At 50.4% G+C, this 17,460-nt stretch overlaps 1 protein-coding gene across 1 annotated transcript in view; it reads right to left on the minus strand.

Moving 5' to 3' along the window:
• adgrb2 (adhesion G protein-coupled receptor B2) overlaps positions 1-17,460 on the minus strand; it is a 113,786-nt gene that overhangs the window by 23,582 nt on the left and 72,744 nt on the right. Inside the window, 10 exon segments of the mRNA XM_062446087.1 lie at positions 2,008-2,051; positions 6,613-6,715; positions 8,743-8,821; positions 12,587-12,673; positions 12,676-12,732; positions 13,381-13,489; positions 14,677-14,745; positions 15,017-15,211; positions 16,324-16,373; positions 16,376-16,429. Of these exon segments, the coding sequence (XP_062302071.1) occupies positions 2,008-2,051; positions 6,613-6,715; positions 8,743-8,821; positions 12,587-12,673; positions 12,676-12,732; positions 13,381-13,489; positions 14,677-14,745; positions 15,017-15,211; positions 16,324-16,373; positions 16,376-16,429 (847 nt within the window).

Genomic DNA, 17,460 nt, shown 5'->3' on the forward strand with positions numbered 1-17,460 from the left:
TGTGTCATTTGCGTTAATGTATGTATCTGTATATCTGGTAGAATGGATTACACCATACATCATCTAATGGGATGTGGTTCTGCACAGCCAAAGTGTGTGTGTAATTGTGTGTGTGTGTGCTTGCGAGTGTCTGTGTGTGTGTGTGACCCAGCAGAGGGGGGTCCAGGGCTGGTCAATGTTCTGGTTAGTGGAATGTGCTGGAGGCAAGGTCAAGAGTCCACACAGACGAGGGAGACAGAACATCCATGTCTTTAGAACTATGGACTATAGGACTAGTGGAATGTGGGACTTTCAGGACTAGTGGACAATAGGACATTGACAGAAGGTTGTCCTGGACTACAGTACAGGTGTCAGTACGACCACACACTCACACTGTGGGCAGTGAGACAGTGAGAGGGAGAGCATTGAGATTTAAGAGGGACAGATGGCAGGCACATATGGGCCTGTTAGGGCTAAATAAATAAATTACACACACACACACACACACACACATGAACTGTGAACACAAACTGTGGGCCAACTTAGCTTGCTGAGAGCCCAGGCTCCAAATATGGGGGGGGGGGGTTTACAAAAAACACAAACAGATTTAGAGTGATAGACACGGCACCGTAGCTTTGGAAACGCACACACGAGGGGTCGGCATTAAGCTGGCAGATTTGTGTACTAGTGTAGGCCTTAATCCACATCAAAGTGTATGTGATTGGGAGTGACAGGACAAACACACACACTCAAACTCTCCAGCTCTCACTGTGTGGATGTCTATACGTGTGTGTGGGCGCCAGAGGAGAATGTGTGTGTGATTATGCAACGCGATGGATACTCTTTTGGAGAAGGAATAAATAAAACGGATGTGAGCTATGTTTCTGCTTTGGGATTCCCCCCACTCACCCTCCCCCTCCCTCCTCCTCCTCCCCTCCCTCCCTCCCTCCCTCCCTCCTCCCTCCCACTCTCCCTCTCTCCCTCTCTTCCTCCCCTCTCAGCCTCCCTCCCTTTCCCCTCCTTCTGTCTACCTCAAGGCCTGCAGCTTTGTCAGACTGACAGCAGGATTGAGAGAGGTGAGAGCCTTCAACAAACAGAAATGGCAGCTTTGCACAACATGTTCTATCCTTATACCACTATGATCCTTGCTGCAGAGGCAGAGAGAGGGAATACGAGAGAGAGACAAAGAGAGATATATATATAGAGAGAGGACCAAGTATGTGAGAGAGAGGGAATATGAGAGAGAGAGAGAGAGAGAGAGAGAGAGAGAGAGAGAGAGAGGGGAGAAGGATGGAAAGCGAGAGAGAAAGAGAAAAGGGAAAGAAGGAAATGTATGAGAGAGAGAGTGAGTGCGAAAGAGAAAAAGAGAGGGAGGGAATCCGAGAGCACAGTGTGTGTAGTTTGGGTGAATTCCATATTCAGCCCCATGTTCAGTAGCGCGCCAGAAATCTCTCTGCTTAAAATTCCATGTTGGCTCTCGTCTCTCTGCTGATGAGGAGTCTAATTTGATTGCAGTCTTAATCTGCCGGCCAGTTAATTGACTTTGCAGGGAAGTGTTTTCAAAGAAGCAGGCATGGATTGGACAGATAACTTATCTTTTCTTCTCACAGTCCTGTTGCTACGTAAAATACGAAGATAAACGAGCTGGTGTCAAGATGTGTTGAAATCCAACGCCAACAGGTATTTCAATATCCAATATTCCTATTTCAATTTCCAACCATGAATGTCTTTCTAAAAACTAGTGTGGTGTGTGTGTGTGTGTGTGTGTGTGTGTGTGTGTGTGTGTGTGTGTGTGTGAACCAACAGGGCAGGAGTGAGCCCAATACAGAGAAGCAGCTGGTGTGCGGTACGTGCTCCAGGACAAGGAGCACACACAGCTTCTTGTGTCTCGTCTGATGTTTGCAAAGCAGGGCCTCGGAACCTTATTAAACCGAGTTCGGTGCATTAATGAAATGAAGAAAACAAGTCATGCACGCACACACACACACACACACACACAGGACCGACACAGAATAAAAGATGACTTACGGGTTGCCATAGTCCCAGACAACGCACTGAGGATCTGATGTTCCCTGCAAAGACAAGAAGAGAAAGGAGAGAAGAGGAAGATTAACTAGTGGTGTCAGCTGAGGAGATGAGAAGGGGAGAGGCGGAGAGAAAATAGCTCTGTGCCTGAGGAGAGCGACTGAAGGTGTGCGGAGGAAGGAGGGAGAGGCAGACAGAGGGGAAGAGGGAGGGAACGAGACACAGGCATCGCTGGAGGACAGAGGCAACTAAATAGCTTGTGGGAGAGGGGGAGTATGGGAAACAAAAGAGTATGAAAAATCAAGCAAAACAAAAACAAGTGGAGATTATTTTCCCTCTAATTAACTGAAACCAAAGCCAAAAAAACAGCTTGAACGCTCATTGCCGCCCGCCTGCCCACACATGCGCGCGCACACACACACACACACACACGAGTGCAAACACTGTCTAGACCTCAGTCCATTTGCCATCAGCTCACTCTTTATCCATCGAGTCACTGGAGCCAAATCCAATCTTTAGAAGATAAAACACTGGTGATTCTCTCTGTAATCTGAGCTCAGTAGCGCGTGCCAGCCAGGAAAAATCACTATGGCTCAATAAAAGGAATCGATCAGTGAATCCATTTCTCTAATTGACTCATCTGGGGCTCGTTTCACCTGTAATCTACTGCAATCAGAGAATCGACTGCCCTAAATGAATCCTCAGCATCCGTTTCAGCCCCATAATTTTCAATGTGTGATCTTAAGTTGGAGGAATCGGACAGTGATCGATAGGGGAATTACAGCTGTTCAGTTCTTGTCCAAGAACTAGCAGGGAGCTTAAAGTGCACACGTTCAGAAAATCCGATCCAGCAATCCAATTCCAAGGGATGGTCAAAGAGTCAAACAGTAGCTAATATGGAACTCTGAATAATCCTGAGACTTCCAGAAGGTAGGGGGACAACCAGACCAGCCTATCCACAAACAGCCTGCATAGATGGAACAGCAGGGTGCCTGTACGATCCTGTTCTCCAGTGGTTTGGCAGAAGACTCACAGTCAATTACAGTCTCCCCCTGGTGGCAGAGCGCAGCATCACAGGACACTCAAAGGCTGGACTCGTGGCTTTGACACAGTAGATATCAAAAGCGTCTCTATTGATTTGAAATGGCATGGATCCTAGCCTGTGTGATTTATCTGGGAAGGAGTGCTTAAACCACCATAAGCTCTACACTGTTGTTCTCTCTCTCTCTCTCTCTCTCTCTCTCACTCTCTCTCTCTCTCTCTCTCTCTCACTCTCTCACTCTCTCTCACTCTCTCTCACTCTCTCACTCTCATCTGGAGGGAAGCAGAAAGGGAGAGGATGCTACTGTTCAGTGTTGGAATCTCCTCAGCCCAGCTCCCACTTCCAGTCTCAGACGAGGGCACAGCTGATCTATCACGCCTGGATGGCTAAAGCTACCGGATGGCGCCTTTCATTGACACCCATCCGTCTCCTGTCACATCAGTCAATCCAGGCGTCCATTTTCGAACGGCCGGCCGGCGGGATGCATCATTTATGTGTTCCCACAGAGGCAGCGACGCGTGGACACACGAAACATGATGGATGACGCGCCTTTGTTTCAGCTCGCACACAGGCGAGGTGTCACCTACATCACACGGCTTCTCAGTGAGCATTAGCTTCCGTCGCTACGCTGGGCGTCTGTTAACGCCCCCCGAGCCATCAATCAAGCGAGCGGTGGGGCTAATGCTAGGCTAACGCTAGGCTAACGCTAGCTCAATCACGACTGACACGGAGGCACTCCCACACTGTCTGCCTCCTCTTTAGCGATGACACATCGCGCGCTGGGCTGCGTCTGCATAGCTGGAGCTTTTTTCCGCGGCGCGCGGCTAAGACCGCCATCCCGAAGAATCCGTCGACAGATGGGAGGATGATTATTGGTTACACTTTAAGCGACGAGACGCATCGTTTCTTGAGGCGCTCCTTGGTCATTAGATCCGTCGTGATCTAGCACTTCCCTGGCCGCCAACATGCCTCCGACACAAGTGCCCCCGATCGGCGGAAATTACTCAATAACTCACTGAAGGGTTATGTGTAAACTGTGGGCTTAGCGCTTTAAATTAAAGGGATATTTCATGCTTTATCTGGCACTATTGGCAGCCACCTGAACGATCATTCTGACTGATAGAGAGAAAACGAGATTGCAGTTAAATAAACAGGGAGGGGCTCTAACATGGGGCGGCTCTGGGCTGATTAGCATAAGGCCGAGAACAGCCAGCTGACTTCCTAAAGGGCGAATGAGGGATGACTTGGGGGAGGGAGGGCTTTGACATCTGGTGTACTGTAGGGACACCCAACTTTCTGCTCCCCTACCTCTTGCTCACCAGTACACTACACACACACACACAGACACACACACAGGCAGACACACACACAGGCAGACACACACACACACACACAGAGGGAGCTAAGGAGTGGGAGAGAAAGAGAGCGAGAGATGCACATTTGCACGCCCATACAGCCACACACACGCGCCCACACACACGCGCCCACACACACGCGCGCACGCTAGGTGTGTGTTGTCACGGGGGAGCACGGTGGGCAGTCCAGAGCAGATGTCTTCACAGTGAGGACACAGCCCAGTACAGGGACCCTGACACTCCCCTCGGTGAACTCTCCCTCAACAGCTGTTGCTATGGCGATGCCCAGCATCTGGGCATCCCTTTCCTGGCTAAGGTCGACATCCCCTCAGCTGCCGATCTCACACACACACACCCACACAAAGTATCACACATATCACAGTATGTACGTTTACGCAAGCATGCATGCACATGCATACACATACACTGGGATTGCATTACAGGTCTAGGAACCTCAGAGTAACACACACACACGCAGAATCTCATGAAAGCGCAGTACAAGCAACCCTCTCCGTCCCTCAGAGGGACATACGCAGTCTGAATATGATTTTCCTGTGTGTGTGTGTGTGTTTGCCCTACACCGTCCTACTGCAGGGGGCCAGTGCAGAGCAGAGCTTCGGCTGCAGGAAGGGGAGGTGTCTGAGGCAGGGGAGGTGTCAGAGGCAGATCAGCACGCCCTGGGAAGCATGCACACAGCGTCCTCCTGACATTGGTCTGGTCTGGTCTCCTACCCTCTCCTCCTCCACCTCCCCTTCTCCCCTCCTACACTTGCCCTCCTCCACCTGCCCTCTTCTTCTCCTCCACCTCCCCTCCTCCTCTTCTCCTCCTCCAACTGCCCTCCTCCACCTCCCCTCCTCCTCTTCTCCACCTCCCCTCCTCCTCCTCCCCTCCTCAACCTGCCCTCCTCCACCTTCCCTCTTCTTCTCCTCCACCTCCCCTCCTCCACCTCCCCTCCTCCACCTCCCCTCCACCTCCCCTCCCCTCCACCTCCCCTCCTCCTCCTCTTCTCCTCCACCTCCCCTCCTCCTCCCCTCCTCCTCCTCTTCTCCTCCACCTCCCCTCCTCCTCCCCTCCTCCTCCTCTTCTTCTCCTCCACCTCCCCTCCTCCTCCCCTCCTCCAACTGCCCTCCTCAACCTGCCCTCCTCCACCTGCCCTCTTCTTCTCCTCCACCTCCCCTCCTCCACCTCCCCTCCTCCTCCTCCCCTCCTCCTCCACCTCCCCTCCACCTCCCCTCCCCTCCACCTCCCCTCCTCCTCCTCTTCTCCTCCACCTCCCCTGCTCCTCCCCTCCTCCTCCACCTCCCCTCCTCCTCCCCTCCTCCTCCTCTTCTCCTCCACCTCCCCTCCTCCACTTCCCCTCCTCCTCCTCCCCTTTCCCCCCTACTCTCAAGCCCAGCCTTTCTAGAGTCCTTGGCTGATAATAAAGATGGAGTGAGTGAGTCAGAAACACAGGGCATGGAGAGAACAGGCCATTGGCCATTCACAGGCTTTGAAATGATGAAGCCAATGTGCAATCATATTGACCCGAGGTCCTGCTTAGCCGCATAGCATTTGCATATCAAGTGTGCTACTCCAGGTCATTCTTCACGCACTCTGTCTGTGTGTGTGTGTGTGTGTGTGTGTGCATGCTTTATATCTATAGGGACTTTTTAATATTTATCATTAGTTTCCAAACAGTGCCCACATTTCTGTGAATGCATAATTAAATGTGCATTAAATGTAGGTCAAAGAGCAAGATTCTCATTACACTGCATCTTCTCCACTACACTGAACAACTGGTTAATTCAAGTTTTTCAGCAAGAAATATATTAATAAAGCACGTCAGTGTAGCACCACATAACTATGGTAGAATAGTCAACAAGTCAACAAGTGGTCAAACACTAGAATGTTGTCAAAATATATGAATATATTCAGTCAAGAAGTTAAAAACTAGAATACACTTAGCCAGGAAGTCCAAAACTAGAATATATTCCAACACAAGAATGGAAATAACTATAAAACATTCAATCCAGAAGATGGAAAAACAACAGAATATATTCTATCAAAAAGAGGCAAAGAAAAAAGAGAATACATTGTTCAATGTCAGGTGGTGCAGTGAATAAGAAGTACTATTTACCTACTGAATACACTATGTACGATTGAACTGTCATCAGACTGTGTGTTATTGTAAGCACATGCAGAGCTGTGTCCTCCAGGGTTCTGTGCACTCACGTTAAGCAGGAGGGAGAGCTCGACCACAACCATGGGCTCGCTGGGTTTGGGTTCAGGTCGCACGGTCACGGACAGGATCTTGGAGTTGATGATCGCAGGAGCCCTGGGGAGATGAGACAGTGGTTACATGACGATGTTACTCACCTGGCTCAGTCTCACCTGGCTCAGTCTGGAGAGACTCCGAGGATGAGTCACACTCATGCACAAACACACACACACACTGTGTGTGTGTGTGTGTGTGTTTGTGTGCGCACAACTCCGTGTTTCCTCATGATAGCTTGTCCAGATAGATTGCAGAGTGTGTTTCTATGTATGACTCAGAGTCTGAACCTGTGTGTAGTTCGAGTGTGTGCACGAGTGTGCGAGAAAATGAGTGCGTGTGCACCACCCAAATAAATATTCAATCCGCTCAGCCTCCCTGCAGCATCTCAAGCCTTTTGAGTCTGTTGGCAAAAAGCTAATGAGATACAAGGAACCCAGGGCCTAGATCTAAACAAACAAGCTGAACCTATTAGCATTCAGCTATGCCGCACAACACAAGCTATCAGGCTAGGCTAACAGGCTAACAGGACAGGCTAAACAACCCAAGCTAAAAGGCCAAGCTAATAGACCAGGCTAACAAGCCAAGCAAACAGACTGGGCTAACAGGGCAGGCTAACATGGCAGGCTAGCTCAGGTGCAACCAAGAGCACTGACCTGGATAACAAGGTCTGCCCCAGCGTCAAACAACATATGGGGAGAGACGGAGGGAGAGGGGAAGAGAAAGAGAGAGGGAGAGAGGAGGAGAGACAGAGGGAGAAGGGAAGAGAAAGAGAGGGGGAGAGAGACAGAGGGAGAGGGGAAGAGAAAGAGAGAGGGAGAGAGACAGAGGGAGAGGGGAAGAGAAAGAGAGAGGGAGAGAGACAGAGGGAGAGGGGAAGAGAAAGAGAGAGGGAGAGAGACAGAGGGAGAGAAAGAGAGAGGGAGAGAGGAGGAGAGACAGAAGGAGAGGGGAAGAGAAAGAGAGAGGGAGAAAGACAGAGGGAGAGAAAGAGAGGGAGAGAGACAGAGGGAGAGAAAGGGAGAGACCGAGGGCGATGGGGATGGGGAGGAAGAAGGGTAGGCAAAGCTTAGAGGTGAGAGAGGGAGAGGAAAGTGAGAAAGGGAGAGAACATTGACACAGGCTAAATAAAAAGGGGAATGGAGAGGAAAAGAGAGATGGTAAAGGAGAGCTGGGTTGAGCTGTGAACAGCTGCCAGGGTGTTGGTCTGCCATCGCTGGACCTAGCCTCCAACGGGAGGAGGGGCTCCCTCACTGACCTGCTCCTCTCTGTGTTACTGTCTCTGGAAGAGGGGCTCCCTCACTGACCTGCTCCTCTCTGTGTTACTGTCTCTGGAAGAGGGGCTCCCTCACTGACCTGCTCCTCTCTGTGTTACTGTCTCTGGAAGAGGGGCTCCCTCACTGACCTGCTCCTCTCTGTGTTACTGTCTCTGGAAGAGGGGCTCCCTCACTGACCTGCTCCTCTCTGTGTTACTGTCTCTGGAAGAGGGGCTCCCTCACTGACCTGCTCCTCTCTGTGTTACTGTCTCTGGAGGAGGGGCTCCCTCACTGACCTGCTCCTCTCTGTGTTACTGTCTCTGGAGGAGGGGGTTCCTCACTGACCTGCTCCTCTCTGTGTTACTGTCTCTGGAAGAGGGGCTCCCTCACTGACCTGCTCCTCTCTGTGTTACTGTCTCTGGAGGAGGGGGTTCCTCACTGACCTGCTCCTCCCTGTGTTACTGTCTCTGGAAGAGGGGCTCCCTCACTGACCTGCTCCTCTCTGTGTTACTGTCTCTGGAGGAGGGGGTCCCTCACTGACCTGCTCCTCTCTGTGTTACTCCCCTTTTCTCTCTCTCAGTTTTCGTGGGAGTTTTTCCTTTAGGATCAGGTTGGTTTAGGTGCAGTGCTATGGGCATACTGTATGTGAAGCCTTCTGTGGCATTGCTGGTGTCGCAGAAGTGACATGGATTGTGACAAAGGCTATGTAGATACAGTTTGATTCGATTTGAGAGAAGGGAGACTGCAGGCCAATGTTTCCAGCAGGGAGAAGAGATGGAGGAGGCTGGAAGAGGTAACAGACCTAAATGGAAACACACACACACAGATACTCACTTTGGTGCTGGCAGGATGACCCCTAAGGTCCGATATAGAATGGCTCCGATGACAAAATAAGACGTTTCTGCTTCGGTTTCTGGATAAAAAAAATAAAAAATAAAAAACAGATAATGTGAACAGAATCCACCCTCACACACAGCAGACAGGCAGACACAGGTACCCAGAGCCAGCCTGTGCAGAGAGCGGACACAGGTACCCAGAGCCAGCCTGTGCAGAGAGCGGACACAGGTACCCAGAGCCAGCCTGTGCAGAGAGCGGACACAGGTACCCAGAGCCAGCCTGTGCAGAGAGCGGACACAGGTACCCAGAGCCAGCCTGTGCAGAGAGCAGACACAGGTACCCAGAGCCAGCTGGGAGAGAACGAGGACTGGGGGATGAAGGGATGAAGACCAGAGGAGAGAGAGGGGCTGGACTGTGGTGGAGCAGGGGATGGAGGGATGAAGACTGGAAGATAGATGGATGGACCGTGACATTTAGAAGACAAAGGTTTTGCAGGAAGAGAAGAACAAGTCCCTTCCACGGAGTCTTTCTTTAGCTTCCCTGTATTCCCCGTATTGGATCGTCTCCCCTTTTCAACTCCCTCCTCGCCTTTCTGCTCTTCAAAACTTTTCTCTGTCTTCCAGCGCCTTCCACCGCCCCTCCTTTTCATCTCTCCATCTCCCTGGGCTCCCTCTTCCGCCAATATCTCTTTCGATCCCTCCATCCCTCTCTCCGTGGACACGTACTTCCCCACAAACCCTGTGCTCCCCGAGAGAGGTGCTGTCCCTCTGTAAATGTCAACGCATCCGGAGTGAGGGATGAGAGAGGAAGGGTGGAGCGAAGGAGATGGGTTTTTGTGTGAAAGATGATTCTCCCAAAATCTTTGCTTCTCTCCGTCTCTGTCTCTCCCTCTTTCTCTCCCACTCCCCCTCTCCCTTGGCTGAGTCTGGGTGGCAGACTAGACAGGGGGGAGAAGGGATAGGAGGGATGGTGGGAGACGGGAAAAGAGGAGGGAAGAGAGATACAAGGTGGTGACTCATCCAAAATCTGTTCAGCCTATGAGGTAAGACTACTAAGTGAGAGAGAGAGATATAGAAAGAGCGAGAGATATAGAGAGCGATAGAGGGAGAAAGAGAGAGGTGTAGAGAGAGTGACAGATGGAGAGAGGGGGAGAGAGGTGGAGAGAGAGTGATGGGGACAGTGAGAGAGAGATATAGAGACCGAGGAAGATAGAGAGTGATGGAGAGTGATAGAGACAGTGTGAGAGAGAAGCAGAGAGAGAGTGATGGAGAGTGATAGACAGAAATGAGGACAATGATCAAAGTCTCCGTCAGAGAGCCGCCAACTGTGATAGATCCTAATTGGATGCCGTGCGCACGAGCATGCAAATGAGAGCCCCACTGTATTGTGGGTAAATGTTAAATCGGTCCACGTTAGACCTCAAACCACAAACTCATTATGTGAAAACTTGATTGAGGACAGAGGGAGCGACAGAGCAGGAGAGAGAAAGCGAACAAAAGAGAGGGACAAATACTGCGGTGTCGTTCTGTCACACGAGCTTGCCTCTTCCTCGTCAGGGATTTGTCACGCCGCCACCGTTAGAACAAGTCACCGATTGTGGATCAGGAGTCAGATATTAGCGCTCACCGCAAATCCCAGAGATCCTGAACCCGTCGCCTGAGTCAGCAGAGATGCCTTCATCATGAGGAGAACTACGTTTCCCATCAGCTGAAGACAAAGGCCGCTCGTCCATTTGATAACCCATTTTACATTTACATTTATTCATTTAGCAGATGCTTTTATCCGAAAGCGACTTCCAAGAGAGAGCTTTACAAAAGTGCATAGGTCACTGATCATAACAACATTGCGGGTAGCCAAAACATGAAGAAAAAAAATACTAAGTGCCAATGGGAAGAACCATAAGAGCATGCAGTTAAACAAATACCTTCCTTGTCTCATTTCCTTCCTCTCCTCTGAACGGTGAAAAAGCGATAGGTAAAATCCATACAGTAAGCTCTTCTCATGTACTTAATTAGTCCTTAATAGAAGAATCTGAATAGATATTTCCAGTCAAGCGAATGAGACAAGACTATCATTAGGATGAATGCAGAGCGGGCCTTCATGAGTCTGGTATGTTCGATATAACTTAACAAGCCATGTCATGTCTCCATTACAGTATTACACAGAGGCCTATTATGTTTCATTATGGCTATTCTACCTGATGACAGTCAGGGTTAATGTATTGGTAAGTGTCAATGGGCACTGTTGCTGTGGGTCAGGTCATAAAGTTGAGTGTGTGTTTGTGTGTGTGTGTGTGTGTGTGTTGCAGTATCAGTCCATCCCTACAGGAAGTTAGTTGTGTGTGTCCTCCAGTGGATTTGTGAACAGGCCAGCCTTTGTCCACTGGGCCAAGACAGGAGACTATAAGAGGTCTGTGTGTGTGTGTGTGTGTGTGTGTGTGTGTGTGTGTGTGTGTGTGTGTGTGTGTGTGTGTGCGTGCGCTCCCTCCTGCATCATTGACTTGTCATCCTAAGAAAGCTTTTGATGAAGTGTTAAATGAACCAAACTAGCAGGTAGAAATCAGCTAAAGGCCACAGTAAAAATGCCACGTCTCTACCAGTGAACCACCTGTCAGGAACCTCCAAACACGATCAAACACACCCACACTGAGGAGGAGAGAGGCCAGTCAGAGAAACAGTGTGCAAGGCCAAGACTGGGTGCAAAGGATGAGCAGCATACTGCAGCGTGGGAGGCTGAATGAGCTGATGCAAGGTGAGAGAGAAAGCAAACGAGAGAGAGAGCGACAGAGAGGGAGGGAGAGAGAGAGAGAGAGAGAGAGAGAGAGAGAGAGAGAGAGAGAGAGAGAGAGAGAGAGAGAGAGAGAGAGAGAGAGAGAGAGAGAGAGAGAGAGGGAGGGAGGGAGGGAGAGAGAGAGGGAGAGATAGATGGAAAAAGAAAGAAATAGAGAGTAAGCAAATGAGAGATGGAGAGATAAGAGAGGGATGTTAAGAAATAGTGAGCCATGTAAAGCGGAGTCCTCAGGAGGAGACCGGGCAGGGACCCCCCCCCCCCCCCTTCCATCTGAGACATGTCTAATCTTTCATTACGCAGGGCGGGAGAGGCAGACAGGAAGTCAGGCCTGGTAATTTCCTGTGGGCATGCCTCCATGTCGTGTGTGGGTGTGCGTGTGTGTGTGTGTGTGTGTGTGTGTGTGTGTGTGTGTGTGTGTGTGTGTGTGTGTGGGGGTCAGGGCTACATGACAGCGTCGGCAGAGGAAATCTTCTCCTCTAATCTCAGTCCCATCATGTCACGGCCTCTCTGCTCCTTCAACAAGGCCTTTATCCCTCTCCATCTCCCTTACGCCCTCTGGCCTTTATCCCTCTCCATCTCCCTTACGCCCTCTGGCCTTTATCCCTCTCCATCCTCCTACGCCCTCTGGCCTTTATCCCTCTCCATCTCCCTTACGCCCTCTGCCTTTATCCCTCTCCATCTCCCTTACGCCTCTGCCTTTATCCCTCTCCATCTCCCTTACGCCCTCTGGCCTTTATCCCTCTCCATCTCCCTTACGCCCTCTGGCCTTTATCCCTCTCCATCTCCCTTACGCCCTCTGCCTTTATCCCTCTCCATCTCCTTACGCCCTCTGGCCTTTATCCTCTCCAGTGGATGGACTGGCCATCTGGTATAACGGGCATTTGCCCGGTGGGGGCCGACGCACTTTTGGGCCGAATCGCCGATATAAAAAATAAAGAGAGGGGAGAGAGAGAGAGAGAGAGAGAGAGAGAGAGAGAGAGAGAGAGAGAGAGAGAGAGAGAGAGAGAGAGAGAGAGGAGAGAGAGAGAAAGAGAGTGGTTCTGAGGCGCACCTTGCGAGGAGAGAGTGAAGACCTCTTTAGGGATGTAGAGTTTGTCCTCAGCGTTGCGAGCCCAGTCCTTCATCCCCCTCCGGCCCTCATGGGGAAGTTAATGTCACTGGAGACCGCTGAGACCGCGCTCCGCTGTATGGTGATCACTACAAACACACACACATCCATCCATCGTAAATATACAACAGCAATTGTTAAAAATCCCGAAGAACGATAAACAATAATTCCAAAAAGGGAACAGGTCGATGCGAGACATTTTATGAGAATCAATAAAGCAATCACGTTTGCTGGAATCAAATGAGATACGCGTGCCAGGAAACATTAATGCTAATTATAGTGCAAATCATTCCCCGTAGACAGGCAACGCACTGAAACTGCTGTCGAGTTATGCTAATGCTAACAAGGAGTCTGATTTGGTGTTAAGGTGTTAATGGGGGGAGACCCCCATAAAAGAGACAACCATCGAACCTAGGGGCTCCCACGCTACGTTAACAGTGGGTGGTTCCTCCACCCCTCCTCCGCCCCTCCTCCACCCCCCATCCACCCCTCCTCCACACCTGTCCACCCCTGTCCACCCTCCTCCACCCCTCCTCCACCCCTGTCCACCCCTCCTCCACCCCTCCTCCACCCCTGTCCACCCCTCCTCCACCCCCATCCACCCCTCCTCCACCCCTGTCCACCCCTCCTCCACCCCTCCTCCACCCCTCCTCCACCCCCATCCACCTGGGGACAGCCCCCCCCCCTGGGACAGCCCCCCCCCCCTGGACAGAGGCTGTGTTGAGTGCGGTACTGACTCAGGTTGTTGGTGACCACCAGGAAACTCTGGAAGGGTTTCTGCGCCTCTCCGATGAGGTGGATGAAGTCTTCCAGCACCCTCATCAGCAGGCCGGCGCCTGGGGAGACCTGGGGGGGATGGGGGGGGGGGGTCGGTCAGTAAGGTATCCTCTGCTCATGTGGTACACTAGGTTCATGTGGTACACTAGGGTCATGTGGTACACTAGGGTTCATGTGGTACACTAGGGTTCATGTGGTACACTAGGGTTCAGACTTGAATGACGTGATCAAACACGTCATTTAACTGCAGATGTCGAGTTGGAAGAAAAACCAAGCTGAGATTGTCCTACTGTAGACAACAACAAGCCTCATGAAGGCTGTGTCAGGTCTGAGTTATGGATGTATTTACTACTTGCTGTGCAGTGGCTTTGTGGCTCACTAGCACTGGAGAAGAACACTACAGCAACAGGTCCAGTACCACACTGGTGGGAATCATTATTCATGATTTTGTCTAATCATTTCAGTACAATCTCCTCTCGTCATCATCATAATTGTCGTTAGAAGGCTTGTGCATGTGTTTGCATTCTTAAATAATGTGCATTTATTCGTTTATTGAAAGGAGTGTGAGTGTGTGTGTGTGGGCAGCTGCCTTTAGGTTGACATTGAGTGTGATACCGTGCTGTGTTATAATGGGTTTGTGGTACAGTATGATGTCATATCCTTCGATCGTTGTTTATGTAGCCCAGATGGCAAGTAAACACATGTTAATTCAAGGGCATGGAGAATGGAGGTTGAGATGAACACACACACACACACACACGTATAGACACAAACACACAAACGCAGGCACACACACACAAACACACACTCAGAAACACACACAAACAAACACACTCAGAAACACACGCACTCCATCTGTAAACAGCGAGCAATACCTTCGAGAATGAAAAACAGGAGTGTGTTTACAACTCCCTGATACTGATACAGTATAAACATGGTGCCGTCATCTTCACTGAAGTGTGACAGAGCCTTAACCCCCACACGCGCTTCATGGTGTACCAGACACACGGAGGCAATACAAAGGGGGAGTCAGGTGGCTGAGCGGTGAGGGAGTCGGGCTGGTAATCCGAAGGTTGCCAGTTCGATTCCCGGTCATGCCAACTGACGTTGTGTCCTTGGACAAGGCACTTCACCCTACTTGCCTCGGGAGAATGTCCCTGTACTTACTGTAAGTCGCTCTGGATAAGAGCGTCTGCTAAATGACTAATGTAAATGTAGTACAAAGGGAAGAGAGGTCGAGATCTAATGTTGCCTACCTGGTGTGCATCTTCCCACTTCTCCAGATTGTCCATGTCCAACATACAACTGACTACCTGGAAGAATTTCTGAGGGGAGACAAGACAGATGCTTTCAGACGATCCACTGGTGTGAGCATGTGCACGTGTAAGTGTGTGTGAGAGAGAGATAGAAAACGAGAGACTGAAAGAAAGAGAGACAGATATAAAGAGAGCGAGAAAAAGAGAGAGAGGTATCTGCAAATTCCGCCAATCGCTTTTGTACCGCGCTTCATCATGCTTTCACTCTAACCGGACAGCACGTCACACAAACAGTCATCCTCTCTTCCCGCGCGCGCCGCGCTCGTTCCCCCGTCGTCACCTGCATGTCGTCGGGAGCTGGGATGTAGGTTGCTCTCTTGAAGGTGTCCGTCACATTTCGCAGGATCTCCGTGGAGAACAGGAGGTCGCCGCTGTAGTAGCTCCGCCTCAGAAGCAGCTCCAGGAGACTCCTGACGATCTGAGACATGCCCTCCCCCGCCAGGGTCCTCTGACCCTTCGCAAGATGCTCTCTCAGCTGGGGGGGAAGGCAGGGGGAAGGAACCTTTTAGCATCCCCCAAGGAACAGCATGTGCAACAATCTCAACAATCGATGCACAAAAAAAAAAACTGATAATTTTTTGGGGGGGATTTACGTTTTGTAATTCAGAAGGGCCAATAGCAGCAGGGACACATTTGTTCTTAAATGTATTGGTTCTGCATCTTGGCAGGTTATATCTGCGACCCTGAACTCACTGACAGGAGGGACAGGGTCAGCAAGGTCGTTGGGAGAGGTCATTTAGGTCAGTGCCTACAAATGTACTGCATATTTGACTATTCCTTTTACCCTGTTCCTGTTTTTTCAAGATAAGTGACCCAAACCAGCAAATAAAAGAAAAGGTCAACACAGACTCGATGAAATAGGAATAAAACATTGTCATAAAAGTTGTGTTAACATTACAACTTGTGAGCTTCTGATAAAAGGCAAAGATCACCAGTACTCTTGTACTTAGATTCAGAACTTTGATGACACAGTACACCAGAGCAAATTCAGGTAAAATGTGATGCCTAGAATCTCCACATACTATACTGCACATAGACCGTGTGTGGGTTTGTGTGTGTGTACCGTATGTGTGTGTACTGTGTGTGTGTGTGTAGATGAAATCTGACTAGGATCAGTCTTCTCGCAGTGAGAGAGAACTGTGAAACACAGGGCAGACAGGAGCGATCAGGCCTAATGAAACAAGACCAAGTCCTCGTGCTAATTAGGGTTAGTTCCTTAGGCTAACTGCAATCAGCATGTGGCCTCCCGTCATCGTCACGGAGACAAGAGGTCATAGTTCACCCTGCAGGAAAACAACAGCTGATGAACACGTCCATTAAATATCACCTTTAAACAATGGGGGTGAAAAAGCTTTGAAAAACTCATTAGAGTAGAGAGAAAAGTCTGGGACGAAAAACAATAGCTCAGATTATGTTTGTGATGATAATGACAGAGTTACTTCACCAGGACAATGCTACGAAGCTAACTGTTAAACTTTTCAAAGCAACCCGGCATCTCTCCCTTCACAGAAGAGGTGACTGCAGCCTGGGAGAGGGGGGGGAGAGAGAACGAGAGAGAAGAAGAAGAAGATTCCGGAAGGGACTTACAGATAAATGTAAATATCTAAATTCAAGTGAGACGCATCTGGCGAAGCTCGAGGACCCCAGTAAGCAACTCCAGTAGAGTCCAGCAAGCAACGACGACTAGCAGAACCTGGAGAGGAGGGAGAGAGGGAGGGTGAGGGAGGGATAGAGAGAGGAGTAGGGAGAGAGGGAGGGAGGGAGGAGGGAGGGAGGGTGAGGGAGGAGGGAGGGAGGGAGAGGGAGGGAGGGTGAGGGAGTAGGAAGAGAAGGAGGGTGAGAGGGATAGAGAGAGGGAGAGAGGGAGGGAGGGAGGGTGAGGGAGTAGGGAGAGAGGGAGAGGGAGAGAGGGAGAGGGAGAGAGGGAGACAGAGAGAGGGTGAGGGAGAGAGAGATAGGGAGAGAGGGAGAGGGAGAGAGAGAGAGAGAGAGAGAGCGAGAGAGGGAGAGATAGGGAGAGATAGGGAGAGAGGGAGAGATAGGGAGAGAGGGAGAGATAGGGAGAGAGGGAGAGAGCGAGAGAGAGCGAGAGAGAGAGAGAGTGAGAGAGAGAGAGGGAGGGAGGGAGGGAGGGAGGGAGGGAGGGAGAGGGAGAGGGAGAGGGAGAGGGAGAGGGAGAGGGAGAGGGGTAGACAGAGAGGGGGAGGGGAGACAGAGGGAGAGAGAGAGAGAGAGAGACAAAGAGAAAGATAGCGATAGAAGAGAGAGGGGGAGAGGAGAGAGAGGCAGGAGGGGGAGACAGAGAGAGAGGAGTGGAGGGAGAAAGAGAGAGAGAGAAAAGATGGGTAAGAAAGAAAAACAGATAGAGAGGAAGTGAGAGAGAGACAGGAAGATGAGAGAGAGTGAGAGGAACACAGTGTAAAACAACAAACCGTACAAGTCGTTTCTCAGCCAAGTGCCATATTACATTTTTCCTTCAAAGGCTTTTGACATGTCTGAACCTGTTTCATTCTTTGGTGAGGTACACAAGCTACACACACACACACACACTTGCCTTTACCAACACACACTGTGGCCAAACCATCTATCACCTTTATATAAAAATAATTGTTTGTAAATGGAATGCCTCCCATCTCCAGACACAGGCTGGACCATAGCTACTGCACTCCCATAGATGTGTAGACGTGATGAGCACCTTTGGGCCTGGTTTCTCACACATGGAGA

The sequence above is a fragment of the Osmerus eperlanus genome, chromosome 20, assembly GCF_963692335.1.
Source record: "Osmerus eperlanus chromosome 20, fOsmEpe2.1, whole genome shotgun sequence".
Classification (NCBI taxonomy): Eukaryota; Metazoa; Chordata; class Actinopteri; order Osmeriformes; family Osmeridae; genus Osmerus; species Osmerus eperlanus.